The sequence below is a fragment of the Monodon monoceros genome, unplaced genomic scaffold (genome assembly GCF_005190385.1).
Source record: "Monodon monoceros isolate NGI ecotype Baffin Bay Population unplaced genomic scaffold, NGI_Narwhal_1 Super_Scaffold_2, whole genome shotgun sequence".
NCBI classification, from domain to species: Eukaryota; Metazoa; Chordata; class Mammalia; order Artiodactyla; family Monodontidae; genus Monodon; species Monodon monoceros.
Genome location: NW_021703776.1, coordinates 57,024,134 through 57,046,485, shown reverse-complemented (window position 1 = coordinate 57,046,485; position 22,352 = coordinate 57,024,134). Strand labels below are relative to the sequence as shown.

Sequence of the window (22,352 nt, the reverse complement as noted above, 5' to 3'; positions counted from 1 at the left end):
AGATAAGCAACAAGGATATACTGTATAGCACAGGGAATTATTTTCAATATCTTGTAATAACCTATAATGGAATATAATCTAAAAAAAAATTGAATCACTATGCTGTACACCTGAAACTAACAGAATATTATAAATCAACTATAGTTCTATTTAAAAAAAGATAGTAGTTCATTTCTCTCTCCTGTATAAATCTGGATATCGGCAACTCAGGCTGGTATGACAGCTCTTCTCCATGCAGTACTTGGGTATACTTGGGCACTCCTTTTATCTCTTTGCTCTGCCACTCCTTGTCATAGGCCTGTGCTCATAGTCTAGGATAGCATGCCAGCTGTCACATCAAAGTTTCAATTCGCGGGATGAAGGAAGAAGGGACAAAGTGTATACCAAGTGCCTACTAAAGGTGGCTTCTATACTGCTTATGTCCCAACTTCCAGAACTTAGTTGTATTGCCACACTTAACTGCAAAAGAAGCTGGGCAATTTAGCTTTTATGCTGACTAACCACATTTTTAGCTAGAAATTCTATTATTCTGGAAGAAGCGAAGAACAGACATTGGGGGCCAGTGTTCTGCAGTACATGTAAGAGAATGCATTAATCTACTCCTTCCTTTTGTACATTGGAATTGTTTTCCTCTTTTATGCATAGCACTTCTGTGAACACCTCTCTCTATATCTACCATTATTTCTTTTTGATCGATTTTTAGGGTTGTATCCTTTGGGTCAAAGGGTGTGGTTTTTTAAAAAGTTTTTCAAAGTGCTTTTCAAAAAACTTGGAGCAATGGATAAACATATTCTCAATATGTGCTTTGATCAAAGTTATGCAGAGATCTGAAGAAGAAACATCCTTAAGAGCACACAGAATGCTGCTGCATGTCAAGATTCATTAAGGGATGAGTACTTGGAGCAGAAGGTCATTAATTAATCCAGGGTTTCAGTTGAACTTACTGGTTATTTCCATATCATCTGGTACTAGAAAAGGGGAACCATGAGATAACAAGACCTATTAACTAGTTTCTCCCTCTGATTCGAACTATAAGTGAACTGTTACCCATATACAGAGGAAGTCTGACTCAGTAATAAGAGAAAAGGTTACAGCAACTTTCTTTCTCTAAAATTCTTGCTGCCAAATAGTCATCTTGGATGTTTGTGTGTTCCTGCCTTGATCTGTACTTAAAAAATTATTATATATAACTATGCTTATATTTTGGTATCATTCCAAATTTGTGGGGTTGCTGGAAAGAAAACCCACAGCTTTATTAACTGAGGCTCTCTATGTGCTTTCTCTCTGACTATATAGGTCTTACATGTACAAACTAAATGGGGAAGTATTTTTCTTTAAGTTAAATGAATTAAGGAGGAAGAATCCTGGGGATTGTTCAGTAATAACCTCCAAAGCTGTCTTGCATCAGCTCCCCTCCTTCAACTCAGCCTCACTATTGACTTCCCCCTAAGCATTTAAATATACTCAAATCTCTTTTCTCTTTAAAATGAAAGCAAACACAGCCATATAAAAGAATGAATGTTTGCCACTTGCAACAACATGGATGGCTTTGGAGGGCATTATGCTAACTGAAATAGGTCAGACGGAGAAAGACAAAACGTTATGATATCCCTTATATGTGGAATCTAAAAAATGCAACACACTAGTGAATATAACAAAAAAGCAGACTCACAGATATAGAGAACAAACTAGTGGTTACCAGTGGGGTGAGGGAAGGGGGGAGGGCCAATTTAGAGGTCAGGGAATCATGAAATACAAACTACTAGATCTAAAATAAGCTAAGGATATATCATATAACACAGGGAATATAGCCAATATTTTATAATAACTAAAATGGAGTATAACCTGTAAAAATTGTAAATCACTATGTTGTATACCTGAAACTTATATAATATTGTAGAGCAACTATACTTCAATAAAAGGAAAAAAATGAAAACAAATTAAAAACTCCCTTGAATTTACTTCCTGCTAATTTCTCCTTTCCTTCACAGGCCAAGTTTCCCGGGGGGAAAAAAAAAGACAATATTCATTGTCTCTGTTTGTCCATTTTGACATTTGTCATTCTCTCCTCGATCTATTGTGATCTGGTCCCACCATTTCACTGCACCTGCTCTCCTTTACTAAAGGCAACAGAAATTCTTAGTTGCAAAAGCCTTCAAAGACTTTTCTGTGCTTATCTTACCCCTCACTTGATAAGAACTGGCACTGGAAATATTCCTTCTTTGAACTGTTCTCCTACTTTAACTTCTCTGACATCATTCTGTCCTCATTTCCCTCCCTCTCTGGACTCTCCCTCTTGGTCTTTATATGCTCTAATTCTTCCACCCATACCCTAGAGTGTTCTCTGGAGTTTTATCCACTGTAGAAATGTTTGGAGGGACCCCATCTACACCCATGACTTTCATTCTCATCTATTAGCCCATGACTTCCAAATATATACGCCTAACTTCAACTCTCCATCTGGCCAACTGCCCCGGACACGTCCACTTCAAACGCAACATAACCCAGTTCTCTGTTTTGGGAAATGGCACTTTCATCTACCCAGTCACCCAAGCCAAAAACCTAGGAGTCTACATCGATTATTTCTTCTCTTTCAAGTCTCCTTCAACTTCTGGAAGTAACTGGTACTATCAATTTTGCCTCCCAGATATCTCTCCTACCTGTCTCTTTCTCCGTATGCCCACTGTCATTGCCAGCATGACTAGTTCCTGAGCATCTCTCATGTTTTAAGATAGTTTTACCTTATATGGCAGCCACTCTCACTACTCATTCTGCAGCAGAATTATTTGAGAAAATTAAAAAACTAAATCCAATTGCCCAATGACTCACCCCAGAAATTGCTTTTGGATGAGGCCTGGCCTTTGGTATTTTGGAAAAGTTCTAACATGCATTTGGGACTCCAAACCATGGCTTTATGATCTTCGTAGATGAACTGGACCATACAGAAATAATCTGACTAGGAAACAGAGTGACCAAAGGCTACCAAAATTATGTCATGGGTCTCTGGTAATTATAGCCTTAAGCAAAACTAAATAAACAAAAGTAAAACCGAAAACCGCTGTTATTTTTGTTATAATTGATATATTGGATATAGAACAAAGGTGATGTGCTGCATCCTCAATCACAAAAGGGCCAGTGGGTTATATAAGCATATGACGTGAATACTGGTGAATGCATGACTTGTTCAAAGGCATTCTGACGCCAGTTTTTAAAAGCACTGTACAGAATCAGACTCACAGACATAGAGAACAGACTTGTGGTTGCAAAAGGGGAGGGGTGTGGGGGAGGGATGGACTGGGAGTTTGGGGTTAGTAGATGCAAACTATTACACATAGGGCTTCCCTGGTGGCGCAGTGGTTGAGGGTCCGCCTGCCGATGCAGGGGACACGGCTTCGTGCCCCGGTCCGGGAAGATCCCACGTGCCGCGGAGCGGCTGGGCCCGTGAGCCATGGCCGCTGAGCCTGCGCGTCCGGAGCCTGTGCTCCGCAACGGGAGAGGCCACAACAGTGAGAGGCCCGCGTACCGCAAAAAACAAACAAACAAAACTATTACACATAGAATAGATAAACAACAAGGTCCTACTGATAGCACAGGGAACTATATTCAATATCTTGGGGTAAACCATAATGGAAAAGAATATAAAAAAGGATGTACATATGTGTATAACTGAGTTACTATGCTGTACAGCAGAAATTAACACAACATTGTAAATCAACTATACTTCATTTAAAAACTAAATTTTAAAAAAAAGCACTGTAGTACATTTTAGGGACCATATTTTGCTTGGAGCTCCAGTTTAGTAACCTGTCTAGAGTTGTGTTCATGTATTAATTTGCTCCATCACTGTCTGAGGTTGACAGCCATTGTTGTTACTCTGTAGCTTTTCATCCTTCTTTGAGTTAAAAAAAAAAAAAATAGTACCTACCTTTGTAATTAAATTTATTCAATAACCTTGTGTAGTCCATATTTATAAGGTTTGATAGTTATTGACCACCACAGTCAAAGGTAGACATGTAGCTGGAAAGCACAAAATACTAGGTATGCTCTTTGCTACTGGAATATCATTGTTTCTAGGCCCTCTCAGATGCCAGAACAAGGAGTTGTATATGTATATACTAACCTGTGTATACATATACATATTGATAAATATGTATATATGTAACAAACTCTAATCCATTTATTTACTTATTTATTTATTTAATTTATTTATTTTTTTACTTATTTATTTTTTATAAATTTATTTATTTTTGGCTGTGTTGGGTCTTTACTGCCGCACACAGGCTTTCTCTAGTTGTGGTAAGTGGGGGTTACTCTTTGTTGCAGTGCGCGGGCCCCCCATTGTGGTGGCTTCTCTTGTTGCGGAGCACGGGCTCTAGGCACGCCGGCTTCAGCAGTTGTGGCTCCCGGGCTCTAGAGTGCAGGCTCAGTAGTCGTGGTGCATGTGCTTAGTTGCTCCGCAGCATGTGGGATCTTCCCAGACCAGGGATGGAACCCACGTCCCCTGCATTGGCAGGAGGATTCTTAACCATTGCACCACCAGGGAAGCCCCTCTAATCCATTTAAACAAATGTAACAGTATGTATTTAGATATGCTCTCAATTTGGGACACAATTCGATTATTTTATCAATGTTTTATATTCCAAAATATTTTTGAAACTGCCTGTGGCAAAGATTGGTCATTGTCTTTCCAAATCCATTCTCCTTCCACCTCCCTCCACCCCCGAACCCCTGCCCTGCCCCACTCAGCTAAAAGACTACATTTCTAATCTTTCTTTGCAGCTAAGAATGGCTAAGTGACTAAGTTCTGGCCAGTGGGGAAGGGAAATTGTTGGGTGGGACTTACAAGGAAGAATTCTGAAAATGAAGACAGTCCACTGCATGTCCCTTTCCTTTACCTTTTCTCCTCCTTTTCTGTTATCTGTGATCACCAGCAGCTACCATGGTTGGTGAAGTAATCATGAAGCTAGAAACCAGTGCTAGATAGTAAGACAAAAAGAGGAGCCTGGGTTTTTGATAACTCAGAGCTGCCATAATGACCCTGGTTTGTCTACATGTAGACTTCTTTTATGTGACGATAAACCAGACTGCTATCATTTGCCTTTCTGTTTCATTCAGCTAAACCTGATGCTAACTGGTACAATTTTTGAAAGTACCTTTAGATATAGTTTTTTAACCAAACTTTGTCATTTTCTTCTTCTTTTTTAAACGTTTATTTTATTTTTTGGCTGCATCGGGTCTTCGTTGCAGCACACGGGATCTTTTTGTTGCGGCATGTGGGCTCTTCCTTGTGGTGCGTGGGCTTCTCTCTAGTTGTGGCGCAGGAGCTCAGTAGTTGTGTCCCGAGGGCTTAGTTGCCCTGGGGCATGTGGGATCGTAGTTCCCTGCATTGCAAGGTGGATTCTTAACCACTGGACCACCAGGGAAGTCCCTCGATCATTTTCTTGACTGCTTGCTTATTGTCCGTTCCCCCACCCCCCAAAAAAAATTTCTTGAGGAAGGTCATTAATTTATTATTTTCCTTCCAGTTTTATTGAGATATAATTGACGTACAGCACTGTATAAGGTTAAGGTGTACAGCATAATGATTTGACTTATATACATCATGAAATGATGACCACAGTAAGTTTAGCGAACATCCATCATCTAATATAGATACAAAATAGAAGAAAAAGAAAAAAAATTTTTTTCCTTGTGAGGAGAACTCTCAATAACTTTCATATATATCATACAGCAGGGTTAATTATATTTATCAAGATGTGCATTACATCCCTAGTACTTATTTATCTTACAACTGGAAGTTTATGCCTTTGACTACCTTCATCCAATTCCCCTGACCCCCCACCCCCTGCCTCTGGTAACCACGAATCTGATCTCTTTTTCTATGACTTTGTTTTAGAAGCATAATTGACCTACAGCACTATGTTAGTTTCTGGTGCACAGTATAGTGATCCTATATTTCTATACATTTCAAAATGATCACCATGATAAATCTAGTTACCATCTGTCACCATAAGTCTGTTATTGACTATATTCCCCACACTGCACATTTCATACCTGTGAAATATTTTATAACTGGGAGTTTGTACGAGGAAGGTCACTTAGAACTGAGTCCTAAAGAGTAGGGGGTAGAGAATGGATACCAGAACTTGTGGTGGAAAAGAAAGGGAGAGAAAGAGAGAGAGAGAGAGAGAGAGAGCCTGGGAGTTCAGAGAGATCTGGCAAGGGAGATAGTATCATTTTATCGTGGAGGTGAGTGAAAAAGAATAAAAGCTTGGGGACAGATGTAAAAATGATTAGATAGCATGGGCCTTGCTGGGAAAGTCTTTTTTCTTCTCTTTCCCAGATTCTGAGGTTATGAATGTTAGATCTTTTGTTGTCACGTTCACCCCTGAGGCCATGTTTTTTTGTTTGTTTTGTTTTTTTGGTTTTTTTTCCGTCTATTTTCTCTCTGTTGTTGAGATTGGGTAATTTCTATTGTTCTAGCTTCCTGTTCACTGTTTTATTTTTTTTTCGTTATTACAGTCTTCAATTCTAAAATTTCCATTTATTTCTTTGTTACATCCTCTATTTCTTTGCTGAGACTATTTTTTTTTCCATTTGTTTTAAGTGTGTTCTAACCGCTCATCACAGTATTTTTCTGATGGCTGCTTTAAAACATTTGTCAGATAATTTTAACTTTTGTGTCACCTTTGTATTGACATTTTCCTTTTCATTAGTTTACACAACTCCTGGTTCTTGGTATGATGAATGATTTTCTTATTTTTATTTTTTTGGCAGTACGTGGGCCTCTCATTGTTGTGACCTCTCCCGTTGCGGAGCACAGGCTCTGGACACGCAGGCTCAGCAGCCATGGCTCACGGGCCCAGCCGCTCCGCGGCACGTGGGATCTTCCCGGACCAGGGCATGAACCTGTGTCCCCTGCATCGGCAGGCGGACTCTAAACCACTGTGCCACCAGGGCAGCCCATGATGAATGATTTTGATTGAAACCTGGATGTTTTAGATATTATGGCACTCTGGATCTTATTTTAATCCCCTCTTTTAGCTGGCTTTTTCTGACACTGCTCTGGCAAGGGCATGGAGGAGGGCATTGTCTTTATTTATTTATTTAGGCTGCACTGGGTCTTAGTTGCGGCATGTGGGATCTTTAGCTGCGGCATGCGGGCTTCTTAGTTGCTGCCTGCAGACTTCTTAGTTGCAGCCTGCAGACTCTTAGTTGCGGCACGCATGAGGCATCTAGTTCCCCGACCTGGGCCCCCTGCATTGGCAGAGTGGAGTCTTACCTACCGGACCACCAGGGAAGTCCCACGGCATTGTCTTTGTTACTGCCAGGTGGGGATAGAAGTCTAGGCTCCCTATTTTGCCTCTGTTGACACCTATGGGGTGGGGGTGGGCCTCCTCATTACTGGCGGGTGGGAGTGGCAGTTTCAACTCCTCACTGGGCTTCCACTGATGCATCCCTAGCTAAGAGGGGTAGGAGCATTCCCCACGTGGCCTCCACTGACACCATGGTGGAGAGGGTAGTGGAGGAAGTCCAGCCTCTCCACTAGGCCACTCTGACTCCACCCTAGCCAGGAGAGGGAGGGGTACCTCATTACTGTCAGTTGGGGGTGGAAGGCCAGGCTCCCCATGTGGTCTCCAGTGACACCTTGGGGACAGGGGTGGGGGGAGTATGTGTGGATAGGTACTTGTTACCATCCAGAAATGGGAAAAGTCCTGGCTCTTTACGTGGCCTTCTCTGATACCACACCAGTGGGTCTGAGGTGTAGGGGGACTGAGGCGTTAGGATGTTGAGGTGTCTCATTATGGCCTTTAGCGTGTGTAAGCGGGCTCCTCACTTGGCCTTTGCCGGCATGGGTGGGAGTGGGGCCATAGGTTTTTATTATGCAGTGTTTGTCTACAGTAGTGTGATTATTTTCTAAAGGTTATCTGTCTTGCTAGGCTGCCCCTTTTTGGTCCGTTGGCTAAAGAGAGTAGCCTTTTCCTGGGGCATTTTGGTTTGTGCCTCTTAGCAATTTTGGGTTTACGGTTTTTGGGTTCTCCAGTACCTAGTATGTGATATAAAAGGCTAAATGAAAGCCCAAGAACTTACCTCTGTGTTCCTCTTTGGACCCTGTGGTCTCTAGCTGGTATGCCTTCTTTTCTCCGCCTTTCAGAATCTTCTTGTTGTTACAGAGCAAGGGCTTGTGTGCCCACAGTGCGGAAAGTCAAACTCTGACTTGGGTGGGTGTTTGCAGCAAAAGTAAGGGTTTATTTGCAGGGTGCCAAGCAAGTAGAACGGGCAGCTCATGCTCAGAAAGACTTGAGCTTCTCGATGGCTTTCAGGCAAGGGTTTTTAAAGACAGTTAGGGTAGAGGGCTGTAGAATGCATGATCAGCTTCTTCTGATCAGTTGGTGGTGAAATAACAAGATGATGTTTTGGGAATCTCAGCTTTCTGATCCCAACCAGTCTGGGGTCTACCTGCTTGCCGTCAGGGTGTAGTCACCATCCTCCACCTGGGTGAAGGTCTTAGTGTCTGTAGAGCAACTTAAAGATATGCATCAGATTGTTATCTATATCCCTTTAGGTGGGAGTCCTGTGATTCTACAGTCCTAATCATTTACTGCTTGAGTCTGCTCTTTGGAACACAGGAAAGGTCTGGGAGACTAAAGCCTTTTTTCCTACAAACAAGAAATGGAAGACATAGAGGGGCTTTTGTAACTGCGAAGGCCCCTCAGGGTCCTGATCAGTTTCAAACTCCCCTTTTTCTTTGATACTCCTCAATCTTGAGGGGTACAGGGGTGGGACAAGAAAGGGAATAAAGGTTTGCGTAGAGAGATTAATCATAGACTTACTAAGGGAATTTGGTTTTAGAGGGACTCAGTTTCATTATGTTTATTTTAGATATAATGTCCAGAGTTTTGTTGTACTTAGTGGGAGGAACAGAGAAAAATATATCCACTACTTCTTCCCAGAAGCAGAAGTAAAGAGCCTATAATGCATTGAAACACCATTTCAAGCAAAACTACTTGGCAGTGACTTAGGGAGAAGTTACTGGGCCTTTCCAACAAAGACATCAGGAAGGCAATCAACTAAAGCCAGCCGTAAGGAGTAACTGCCTTTTCAGATCCAATAAGATCTGTAAGCATCTTCAAATAGTAACAGTTACTTAAAAAAATCATAATACTTATGAGAAAACTTTTATGAAAATCTTAGAGCCTTAATTTATGAATCAATATAGGGCTACCACGAGGAGATATTTAAAACACATGATGTAGGAATATGGAGAAATTGTAACTTATACCCTGGTCCTAATTGAGCCAAAATCATCAAACTTTCAATGCTGCTCACTCTCTTTTCAAAGCCAGCACATCTGTTTGGTTTTGTTCTGTTTTTTAAGAAAAGCAAATTGAAAAGGCCTCATGTGCAGCTTTATCTCTGCTTCCTCTACTTTCTGAGTTCCTTCTTCTCTCCCCTTCCAGTCCTAGGAGAATGCTGTTCATAAGAGGCAGACTTTTGTAAAGAAATATTCATTTTCGAGAGGAGAGCCCTATAAACAACCTAGAGAAACAAAAACAGTAGCTCACAATAAAAATGACAAAAACCATCTGATCGGATATAAAATCTCAAGAGGATAGGGATATAAACCTTAGGAGCTGGGAGATCAATTGATATGTCGGCCTGTGTTGTAAATAGCTCTGCTATGTAGGTTCACATAGTTGAAAGGCAGACAGCATTTCAGCAGTTAATTATAGAAACCTGTAGGGCTACATTTATTGGTTGCAGGAGGTCTATTCCAGCTAAAACTCAATAAACCAGGAAGAGAGGATCAGGTAGGAAATGCTCCAGAAAGCAATAAATAGACTTGGGCAGGGACCCAAACCTAGGAGACTGTCCCCAATACCTGAAATAATTTTTTCTTCCTTGTCTTCCTCCTTTCCTCCGGTTTTGGTTTGTGTGGAGTAGAGGGTTAGGGTGGAGAGAAAGGCAAAGAAGGAAATTGTTTCTCTATCAGTTACAAATGCGGATCTTGCACTCTGAACCAGTTTTTGGAAACATTGCTAGCATGTCAAGAACACTGAGAGAGCCTCCTTGGAAATTATCCAATTCCTTAAGGTACTTTCAACACCTGTGAGTGACTGGGCAGAGGTTAAAAAGGGTTAAAGTCAACTCTGTTGATTCTGCTACTCAGATTAAAAGGTTAAGAACAACCTAGGCACGTGAATAAATAAAATGAATTCAGGGGAGTGGTTCCTATTGCCCTAGCCACTCCTCACTCTTTCCTCCTGTACTACCTTTCCGTAAAAACTGCAAGTCTTTCTTTGGTGTGCCCATGGCTCCCAACCCTTTCATGGGCTCAGAGAGGATGAGAACCCCGCTAACTATCGCCCAAGGGTTCAAAGATTCAAATATGTACACCAAGCACGGATACAAGAAATGAATGTCTCCTTCTCTCTGACACACATACATATACATTACCTTCTGCATTTTCATTTACCTTTAGTTTTTACTTATGAAATGGGTGCAGGATTTTCAAACATCAGAGGAATATATACTGGAATAGTGCAAGTTTCTAGCAATTCTATCCTTCAAAGAAAACAATATTAAGTTGTTTTCCTACAATTTTTCAAGTTCATGGAGAAACTTTTGGGTAAAATAAAATCAAATAATTTAAAACAGTTATTGCATTCATGGTAGATTTCTGTGAATGTTTCTCAACGAACAGACACTAAAAATACAAATGCTAACATCAAGAGACCCACGTTTTACTGAGGTTAAAAGTGGATCCCTGTACTTGTAAAGACTGGGAATTTCTGCTCTTGCTTAACTATTGCAGCAGCTGCCGCGAGTCAAAGTTATGCCCTTGACTGCAAGGAAGCAACACATGCAGTTACAACACTCCAAGGGGGCGGTTCTGAGGGTCAGATGCTCCAAGGAGGCGGTCGTGAGTGACAGCCGCCGCCTCCCACTAACCCTTTGCGTTTTGGTAAACAAGGAGACTCCAGCCCTCAGTCTGTAAATGAGGGAGGAACTTGGGGGCGGAGCCAGGGCTCCGGATGTGCTACTTCGAGAAGGCCTCCTATTCGTGGTTCTCAAAGGGCGGAGGATGTGGGAATTCTGATTGGTCTGATTCCCTGTCCGTAAGGGGATTGACGTCCAATGTCCCGCCGGGCCGCGCCTCTCGGGGCCGCGCTCCTCCCTTCGCGGGTAGGTGCCCGCCCCGAGCGGCAGAGCGCGTGCGCATGCAGCCCCACGCCGCTGCCGATCCCGCCCGCCGCCCCACGCACCCTAGCAGTCAGTGGGTGCGCTGGGAGCCGCGGAGGTCACCGTGGGGAGGCGGGGCGGGGGCAGCATGGCAGCCTCCTTACGGCTCCGTGGAGCCGCCTCCGGCCTCCGGTACTGGAGCCGCCGGCAGCAACCGGCAGTGGCCAGCCTTGCAGCGGGTAAGGACCTCGCGCCTTCTTCCCCAGTCCCTCCTCCGGCCGCGCGCTTCGCGCGCCCTGATGACTGAAGAGGTCTTTTCACCGGAGGCGCTGCGGTTGGATCGGGGCTTAAAACCCAACATTTTGACTGGTTCCAAGGCCTGGCCTCTTCTGCGGCCCGTGCCATTAGTGCTTCCCCCCATTCTCCCCACCCAGATCTAGATGAATGGGGTTCGGCGTCCTTTTTGGGACTTAGGAAGGTAATGGGAAGAGCTTGGGGTAGAGAGAGGAGTATTTGGGTCCGAGTCCTGCTTCTTTGGAGTTAGGGCTTTGAGGACAATTGGAGGGCCCAGCCCCAGGGGCTACCCCTTACCCACCCCAGCGACCCCTGGCCTTGCAGCGCTGGCTGGCCTTGCAGCGCGCCGGGTGGGCGCGCTCTCCGGCCGCAGCCCTGATTTTTGTTTTAATCACCTTAATTGTTTCTGATGTTTTTACACAAGTGAAGTCTTACAAGTCAGGTGATCAGTCTTTCCAGCAAAGTTTTAAGTCACCCTTGACCGGCCAGGCGGGCTTCCACCGCTTCTCTGTAACTGGGCTACCTGAAGATGGCACTTCTGTCAAATTATTAACCAGAATACTTTCAACGTTCTCAAAATTGTGGCCTGAACCTATCCTGCTTCCGTCCCCTCCCACCCCTCATATCATTATAAGTTATGGAAGCTAACCATCGATTTAGGAAGAGGCAGCTTTTAGACCCCCAGAGAACTAATCTTTCATTTTTCAGATGGAAGAACCTAAAGCCCCTTGGATAAGTGAATTAGGATATTACAGCAGGATCTAGAAAGTAGTCCTTGATTCTTTATGATTCCTGCACTTTTCTTCTACAGCAAGATTCCTCTATAATTGGAAAATAGGTTGATTTGTGGGGAAACTGCCATTGTCTTCCTGTAAAATTTTTAGTTTTGAAAATGCACTATTTAGCACTCTCATACTTGGGAGATTGAAAAAGCCTTGGTATTAATTTTTTCTGATCTTTACTTTAAAAAAAAGGCTGGGAATTGAGTTCTTAACAGCTTCCCTTCCTTTCCCTCAGTAAAAATCTAAGCAGAAGAGTGAATTTCCTCTCTGGCTTTAAAAGGGAAAGCTTCATATGATGGGAGAGAACAGATGTCTGATACAGAATCACAGTAATGAGATACAAACTCACAGAAATTGCCAAACTTGAGTGTAACCACTGTTTGAGCTACATGTATTGAACTACAAAAAATGCCTCCTACATTGGAGATACTTAAAAAAAATCACTCTTCTGCAGTAGTAAATGTAGCACCAGTTTTCACATGAATGCACAATTCTTTCAGTTTTGATTAGTCAAGGAAGACATACGTGCTGTTTAGTGGTTTTACAAGGTGTTCTAACGGTATTTTAATGAACCCTTGAAGTACCTTTTAGAGTTACAGGAAAGTTCTTAAAATTTATGGAAGAAGAGTCTGAGGCCTGTGACTATAATAAATGCTTCTGTAGACTGGAAAGGCCTACCTTGAAATGCTGGTAGACTACTTTGGCATATAATCTTGTTCTTTGACCCAAATACATTGTAAGAATATAGATTTATGACAAATTAAAAAAATTTTTTTTTGTGTGTGTGATGATTGTTTAAAATGCTTCAGTAATTGTTTTTACTCTGTGGAATTGTTTTAAACATTTTTGTTAATTTTAATTTACTACAAAAGTGTTAACTTTTTTGATGTTGGGGTCTTAAAAGAAAAATTATGTGCCAGTTTGGAGTCTAGGGACATTAAGAAAAAGAACTGTGTTCAAATAGTAACATTATTTAGTGTTCTGAATTCTGTGGGATGTTTGTCTCCATGGTATGTTTAAGATGTTTATATCATATGGAGGGTAATATTATAAAGATCTATACAGTTATTTACAGTTTGAAAAAATGACATCTGAAAGTTGCTGGTAATAGCATGTCTTACTTTTAAAATATTTAAAGCATTGAAAAGGAAATAGAAAAATGAGAACTATTAAACTAGACATACATTACTATTTTTTTCATACATTACTATTTCATCACCATTTAATAAAAGTAAGTTTTATGTTTTATCTTAAAAGGTAATTAAATTTAGTTTCAGACTTCTTTGTACAGACAAAAAAATGACAGATGTTGACCCTCTACAGTCATTTGATTCACTAACAAGTACAAGGAAAAATAATTTGTAACAGATCATCTTAAAACGACCACCTGACCAAAAGTGGAGTGGGAAAATTAGCCAGCATTATAGACAGAAATGGGAGTACAGTTCTTTTTTATTATTGGCTCTTTGTGTGTGTACGAACTCTGCCTTCAAAACAGCATAACTCGTTGTATAAATCAAATATATGCCATTTTTTTCCTCTTTACATTAGCTTCTAGGGTTGCACATGAAACTCTGAAAAGCTGCACATGGTTCTGGGGACCAAAAGTTGACCTTAAACTTGTGAAATTGCATAAGGAGAATACTAGTTGACCTTTGAACAAAATGGGTTTGAACTGCATGGGTCAGCTCATGCATGGATTGTTTTCAATAAATTTGTACTACAGTTGGTTTAACCTGCAGATTTGGAGCAGGTTGTGGAGGGCCAACTGTAAATTATACTTGGATTTTGTGAGGAGCGTCAGTGCCCCAACCCCACTCATGGTTCAAGGGTCAACTGTATTTCTAAAATAACTTGACCCAAATAATAAAGGCCTTAATAGAGTAAGTCACTACCCTTAGTTTAGTAACTCTTAGCATTAAAGCAAAAAGAATGCTTATGACGTAGTATGTGATAAAGTAGGACACAAAGTTGTGTATGCAGTATAGAGTCTCATAATGAAAAAATGCGTTCAGAAGACTGGAAGGGCTATACAGAATGCTAACTGATTATTTTTGTGTAGTGAGATTAACTTTTTCCCTTATGACTTTATACTTTTTTGTATTTTTCAGTTTTCTACAATGACTTTGATGAGGGAAAAAAAACTTTTAGAAGTGTAAAATAATTAACCTATTACCAATTTTTGCATTTTGAAACTTAGAGTCGCCTGGTTTTTGGTGGCACTTCATGTTACCAAGATATGGATAACTTTGTCCATGTCCCATTGGAGAAAAGGTCATAATCTGTAAATTTACATCTATATATTTAGAAACTAACTTTGCCAAATTTTCTGGCTAGTTTCTTCTTCCTCCTGGCTGCCGCTTAGGTAATGTTACGGAGAGTCACAAGAGTTTGCTGATTAGATACAATCTTTTCTTTAATCTCTAGTTCATTTCCTATTACATTACTCTGATTTTTCCCAGGTTTTTCTAAATCTTTTACTTAGGGCTGCCAATCTGTGAACAGTCATTTGCAGAGAGATGCAGGTACCATAATTGGTTTAGGTAATTTGGAACTTCATCATAGGTCTGGGAGGAAAGGATATTGGAGAGTCAACCTGCAGCGTTTGCTTAATGGTTGCTGCAATACAAATTACCTTTGATGGATCCACTTTATCACTATCTTTACTCTTGCTTCAGCACTGACTTTTATCCTCATTTGATGAAAACTCTCTCTAGTTAGTAATTCATTCATATAACACTATTAAACACTCACTGTGTGCCAATTTATTTATTTCATTTATTATAAAAGTAGTCATAAAAGTTATATGCACATGGTAAAAACTCAAAAGATTATAAAATGAAAAGTAAGAGTCTTTTCTCTAACTCTGACCCATCAGTCCAACTTTCTAGCTGTAACTGCTGTTTCTTAAGCATCTTACAGAAACTTGAAAACGTTTAATGCATATGTATTCTTTTTTCTCATATACTGTATGTTATTATATATAATGCTCTGCGTCTTGCTTTTTTTCACTTAATAACACGTCCTGGAGATTTTTTTCCTTATACTTTTAGATAGATATATCACATTCTTTTGAACGTTACATACTATTTCATTGTATTGATTTTCTATGAAATATCAAGTACCTTGTTAATGTATATTTAGTTATTATAAATTAAGTGCCCTGTTAATAATGTGTATTTAGTTATTTATAATGTTTCTGTTGTTACAAACATTCCTATAGTAAACTATATTTTTGTGTTGTTCAGAGTTTATATATAGTAGAGGTCAGCAAACTGTGGCCCAGTAGCTGGGTCCCTGTTTTTGTAAATAAAATTATATTGGAAAACAAGCACAGCCACTTGTTTTTATATTGTGTATGGCTGTTTTAAAACTATAGTGGATGAGTTGAATAGTTGTGACAGAGGCCTTGTGGCCCCAAACTGAAATTGTTTACCCCCTCACCCTTTAAGAAAAAGTGTGCTGACCCCTTACATATAGTATAAATTCCTGCAAATGGAATTACTGGGTCAAAGAGTATGTACATTTTAAATTTAAATTTTATAATAAAATTCAAATGTAGATCCTTTTTTCAAATTGCTCTCTAAAAGGATGACATAAAATACAATTCTACAGTGTATGAGAGTATATGTTTTATCAGTCCTTTCTAACCAGGTGTGAGTTTATCAAAGAAACACATTTGTCCAGCTGATAGGTGAAAATGGTATTACATTGCTTTGTTTTGCATTACTCTAGTTATGACAGAAGTTGAGCATTTTTTCAAAGTTTTTTTTTTTTTAATATTTTCTGTTAACTGTCATTTTGTGATTTTGGCATACTTTAAAACAATGGATTATTTACATTTTTCTTCCAGATTTTAAAGTTATTTGCGTATGTAGTAAAGTAGCCCTATTTCTATCGTGTGTTGCAAGTGTTCTTCCTAGTTATTTGTGTTTTGTCATGTTTGTGATTTTTTTTTGAGATGTGCTAAGTTTTTCCCCCTTGTTTTTTTGTGAACAATTTCAAACAAAGTATTGAAAGAATGATGCCATGAACATGTGTGTACTCTTTGCTCAGTGTCAACGGTTGTTAACCAACCTTTTGCCATATTTGCTTTATTTCTTTCCAAGTATATTCATATCCCACCTGTATCATTTGAAATTAAAATGCAGACACTATGACACTTTAAACCCTAAATGATTCAGTGTGAATCTCCTAAGAAGGACTGTCTCCTACATAACCAAATTACCATTACCTGCGACAATTAGCACTTCCCTGGTATCATCCTAATATACAGCTCATATTTAAAATTTCATAATTTTCCTTAGAATGTCATAAGACTTTCACCCCCAACACCCAAATCCAGATCCATTCAAACTTCACACGTTGCATTCAGTTGATATATCACTTTAGTATCTTTAGATTGAGAAATGTCTTCTCATGTTTGTTTTTTCTGTAAACATGTTGACTCTTTAAAAGCAGCTTTATTGCAATATAGTTGACTTACAATAAACTGCACCTGTTTAACATTTACAGTTTGCACCTGTTTAACATTTACAGTTTGATGGGTTTTGACGTGTATATACCTGTGAAACCATCAAACCATCATCACAATCAAGACAGTGAATGTATGCATTCACCCCTCCCCCATCAGTTTCCTCATGCCTCTCTACATACTCAAACATCTATAATTGTACAGTTTCACTGGCTAGATAGATTCCTATCTTGACAGTTGTTTTTTGTTTCAGTTCTTTAAAAATGATGCTCTCCTGTTTTCTCACTGGCTTTGTTTCTGACAGGAAATCTGCCTTCATTCTTATCTTTGTTCCTTTGTACATAATGTCTTTTTTCTGCCAGTTGCTTTTGAGCATTTTGATTATGATGTGTCTTGGTATAGTTTTCTTCATGTTTCTTGTGTTGGGGTTCACTGAGCTTGGATGCATGGGGTTTATGGTTTTCATCAAATTTGGAAATTTTTCCCATTAGTTCTTCACATATTTTTCTTGTCCCCACTTTGCTCTCCTCTCATTTGAGGACTCCAATTTCACTATGTATTTGGCTGGTTGAAGCTGTCTCACTGCTCACTAATGTTCTTTTTATTTTTTAAATTCTTTTTTCTGTGTTTTGTTTTGGATAGTTTCTGTTGCTTTGTTTTTAAGGTCACTATCCTTTTCTTCTGTAATTATATTATAATCCAACCTATTGCTATGTCCTTTTACTACTGTATTTGAAATATTTTTCATATCTGTCTTTTCTGTAGCCACCAGTCTTTATTAACTCTGCCCTTACTGTGGACTGAATGTTTGTAACCCTCCAAAATTCATGTGTTGAAATCCTAATCCCCACTGTGGTAGTATTAGGAGGTGGAGCCTTTTGGGAAGTAATTGGGTTATGAGGGTGGAGCCCTCATGAATGGGATTAGTGTCCTAAAAATAGGAAGGAGAGCTTGTCCTCTCTCTCTGCTCTCCAGAGATACAAGAAAATGGTCATCTGCAAGCCAGGAAGTGAGCCCTCACCAGATACTGGATCTGTTGCCTACTTGATCTTGGTCTTCCCAGCCTCCGGAACTGTAAGAAATAAATGCTTGTTGTTTAAGTCATCATAACAACTATACTATGGTATATTTGTTACAGCAGCTGGAATGGACTAAGACAGACCTAGACAGTCACTTTTATGTTGGTCTTTTTGCCTCCAGGCTCTTCCTTTAGTTCATCCATTGTACACTGCTGCCTCATTTCTGTCCTAAAGCATGGGTTTGGTCAGGTCATTTCTCTTGCCCAAACCTTTCAGTAACTACCTATCTTAGTCTATTTGGGCTGCTGTAACAAAATACCATAGATTGGATGGCTTATAAACAGCAGAGAACTATTTCTCACAGTTCTGGAGGCTGGGAATTCCAAAATAAAGGTGCTGGCATATTTAGTGTCAGGTGAGGGCCCACTTCTTGGTTCAAAGACAGCCATCTTTTCACTGTGTCCTCACATGGTGGAAGGGGATGAGGGAGCTCTCTCTGGCGCCTTTTGTAAAGGCGTTAGTCCCGTTCGTGAGGGTTCTCCCCTCATGATCTAATCACTGCCCAAAGGCCCCACCTCCAAATACCCTCACACTGGGAATTATTTTTTCAACGTAGAAAATTTGGGAGGACCAAACATTCAGTCTGTGGTACCACCACTTGCTTACAAAATACACTCAAACTGTTTAGAGCATACTTCCCAGCCTTCCACATTATGGTTGCATTTTTTTCTTGCAATCTTAATCTTGCTGTTTTGTTTCTTTGTGCGTCCTGTAGGAAGAGTGGAGGGCACTTAAAATGAAGAACCTAGAGTCAGATTGGCTGAATATGAATCTTGGCATTACAACCTTATAAAGTCTTGGGCATTTTATTTAAACTAACCAAGTGTCAGGGACCTGAGCTGGAAGATAGGCTTAATGATGGGATGGGATGACAGTGCTATTTATAAAGTACTGAGTATAGTGTCTGGCATGTAGTAAAATTGCCACAAATATTAACTTTTATTCATTTTTTTCTTGGCTTTCCTATTTCCTTGCATATACTCATGTGCATACTCATTCCTTTCCTATATGGAGCCCCCTTTGTTCCTACTCTGATTCCACTTGAAAGCCTACCCATCCTAGAATACTCAGGTCAAATGCTAGCTTTTTCAAGTTCCCAAACCAGATGAGTTCTTTAGTATCAGCATTATTTTTCATCCTTTATCCTTCACTTTCACGTTTTAGTGTCTGTGTACCTAGTTGTCCTCTTGTGTTTTAAGCTGGTTGAAAGCAAGGACTGTATGTCATTTGTGTCTTTGATGGCATCTGCCATGGTACATATGATAGTTGCTTCGTATTTGTTGAATGTGTGAATGAATTGTGGTTCTACCTTGCCATAGTTAAGTGTTTGACTTAGAGTGAGTTCCCTATTAAAATTAACTGCATTTAAATAATAATATTCCTAGTTTCTAATGTTCTTAGTTAAATTATACCTTTTCAAGCTTAACACAGTAGTCAGGCATGCTAGTTGTTAGTATTAGAGTTCTCTTACAAAGTATACTTCTCATTCTGCTTAATATCAAAATAAAAATTCAGTGAGGTGTCATTTCTCTGTCATTAAACCCCTTGTGAACCAGAAAGTTAGGCACAGGACTCCTATCATACCCAGCATATTAAACTCAGCACTGGTAAGGCGATGATGCACAGGAATGACACCCTCTTTAACAGAAATGTTAGAGACAGTCATGGAGTTCATAGGAATGAAATGTGCTTCTGACCCAAGAAGACCTCTATTTCTTAAGCATTAGGGCTTCAAATCATTTGCTTTTAGGAAATCTCATTACATTGAGATTAAGTTGAAGGAAGAGCAGGGATCCATTAGTTGGGAGGATCTGAAAAAGGGTGACTGTGATTAGTTGGTGCACTACACAGTTTTAAAACTGGAGTCCTTGAAAGAAAAAGGAAAAATAAAGCCGGGAAATGATACGGAAATGGGCAAGTGGAGTTATTTCTCTTTGTTCTCTCACTAGACTGTGAACTTTTGGAGGGCAAGGACCACATCTTGCTTGTGTCATAGTACTTCATGCAGTAAATACTTGAGTGGAGTTCTAAATCTAGAAATAGAGAAATCGTGTCTAATATTATTTTCATGGTGATGCGAAGCCTGTCTGCTCTCTTGCAAAAAGCATTACCTTGAATTGTATGCCCCAGTGTGATTTCAAAAAGCCTTTTGTAAAAGGGAAGAAAATCAAACAAAATCTGCATACAGCTTTTTTTTTTTGTGTGTGAATTTATTTATCTTTGGCTGTGTTGGGTCTTTGTTGCTGTGTGCGGGCTTTCTCTAGTTGCGGCAAGCAGGGGCTACTCTTCCGTTGCGGTGCACGGGCTTCTCATTGCGGTAGCTTCTCTTATTGCGGAGCACGGGCTCTAGGCATGTGGGCTTCAGTAGTTGTGGCTTGCGGGCTCTAGATCACAGGCTCAGTAGTTGTGGCTCATGGGCTTAGTTGCTCTGCGGCAGGCATGTGGGATCTTCCCGGACTGGGGCTTGAACCCATGTGCCCTGGATTGGCAGGCGGATTCTTAACCACTGTGCCACCAGGGAAGCACTACATATAGCATTTTAAGAACAATTTTCTTTTTCTGTAAATGGAGATGCCTCTTCTCTGAAAGTGCGCGGAGTTGTCATCTCAGGGTCCCGAGACTGTTACCCTGGCCCTGGAAAGCCCATGGAAGTGTCCCCCCCATTTATAAACTGGTGACTTCTGGTTGAAATACATTCTTCTGGGTTTAACATTTTTATTAAGATTGTTTTTTATACCATTGGAGGGGATGGTTTCTGTAAGTGTGGAAGTGGGAAGGTAAAACGTTTTCCCATTCTTGGACCTTGTCCAAGATACAGGTTTTATTGAATACTTCCAGTTTTTAATACACATTATTAGAGAAGGTAATATAGATAAGAGAATCTAGGATACTTCACTTAACAGGTAAAGTATATAATAGGTATTTAATAAATGATAACATTAAGTTTATTGTTAAAAATAGTAAGGGGATGTTATAGAGATAGAAAGCAGAAGAGAGAATGCTTAAAATTTTATGATTGCTTCCTGGAGAACTATATACTCAGAAGTTAGTCTGCCTATACATTGTTGATATCTTTAAATGATCATTAGTTTAAAACTAATCTTTAAAAAGTTTTTTTTAATAGAAAAATATCAAAATCACAATGACTTCTTAATATTGAGTGAATATTTACAATAAAACATGTTATCTGCTCCTGTTAAAACTAATGTATTGAAATCAGTGTGTTCTAGGTCAATGGCTTCTAAGACTCCAGTTGGATTCATTGGAGTAGGCAACATGGGCAATCCAATGGCAAAAAATCTCATGAAACATGGCTATCCACTCATTATTTATGATGTGTTCCCTGATGCATGCAAAGAGTTTCTAGATGCAGGTGAACAGGTAAGATCTTTTCTTAAGATTTTAAAAAATTTTTTATTTATTATTATTATTATTATTTTTGGCTGTGTTGGGTCTTTGTTTCTGTGCGAGGGCTTTCTCTAGTTGCGGCGAGCGGGGGGCCACCCTTCATCACGGTGCGCGGGCCTCTCACTATCGCGGCCTCTCTTGTTGCGGAGCACAGGCTCCAGACGCGTAGGCTCAGTAGTTGTGGTTCACGGGCCCAGTTGCTCCGTGGCATGTGGGATCTTCCCAGACCAGGGCTCGAACCCGTGTCCCCTGCATTGGCAGGCAGACTCTCAACCACTGCGCCACCAGGGAAGCCCCCGATTCTTTTAGATTTTGATGTTTAAAAATGTTTTCTAGATTTTGATGTTCCACATTCAAATAAGTGACATCTTCTTAGAAGTATACACAATGGATTTGTAAAGTTAACTTGTTAGTTTTATTTCTCTATATGTAATATTATATATGTATATATTATATGATATGTAAAATATGTGTACACACACACACACACACGAGACCGTTTACTAGTAACTGAATTTAGAGTTTTTTTTCAAGATATGAAGAAATTCTTCTTGTACAAGTTGTAGAGTGGTAATTGAGGGCTGAATGTAATCCCAGAACTGGGTGAATACTAAAAAATTCCTGAGAAATATAGAAAATGGTTAGAGAACAAATAAATAGTCAACTTCTAGGTAATAGCCTTGAAATAAATACTGAGAAAATGCAATGCGTACATAAAGAACAGGTTTAAGCAACTTAGAGGCTACTTGCAGATCTGGATATCCTCCATCTCCTTCTCCATCATGGTTTGTATGCCATCTGGGGGTGGCAGCAGTGTTGTTTCAGGATGTGTGAGTATCATCTTGGAACTTTTCAGGGTAAGGTTGTGGCTGCTTATGCCCATATAGTCTCTGAATATTGACACTGTACCACCAGTGCAGCAGGTTTACTGATGACCTTAAGCAGCTTAGGGACTTAGACTTGTTGGAGAGGTTTGATCAGTTCTTTGTTCTGGGAGAGGTGGCTTTACCATCTTCAAGGATGGTAAGGCGTTCCAAGTTGATATTCAGTCTGGGATGGATTGTTTTTTGAGGAGATGGATATTACTTTTTGGGATAACACATCTATTTGATATTGGCACTTTACAGTGGT

The 22,352-nt window shown here is 40.0% G+C and overlaps 1 protein-coding gene across 1 annotated transcript in view; it reads left to right on the top strand.

Moving 5' to 3' along the window:
• The first annotated feature begins 11,231 nt into the window (after nt 1-11,231).
• HIBADH (3-hydroxyisobutyrate dehydrogenase) overlaps nt 11,232-22,352 on the top strand; it is a 105,618-nt gene continuing 94,497 nt past the window's right edge. The window contains exons 1-2 of the mRNA XM_029233512.1: nt 11,232-11,423; nt 21,034-21,194. Coding sequence (XP_029089345.1) covers nt 11,333-11,423; nt 21,034-21,194 — 252 coding nt within the window. The 5' untranslated portion in view covers nt 11,232-11,332. The remainder of the gene's footprint in view (nt 11,424-21,033; nt 21,195-22,352) is intronic.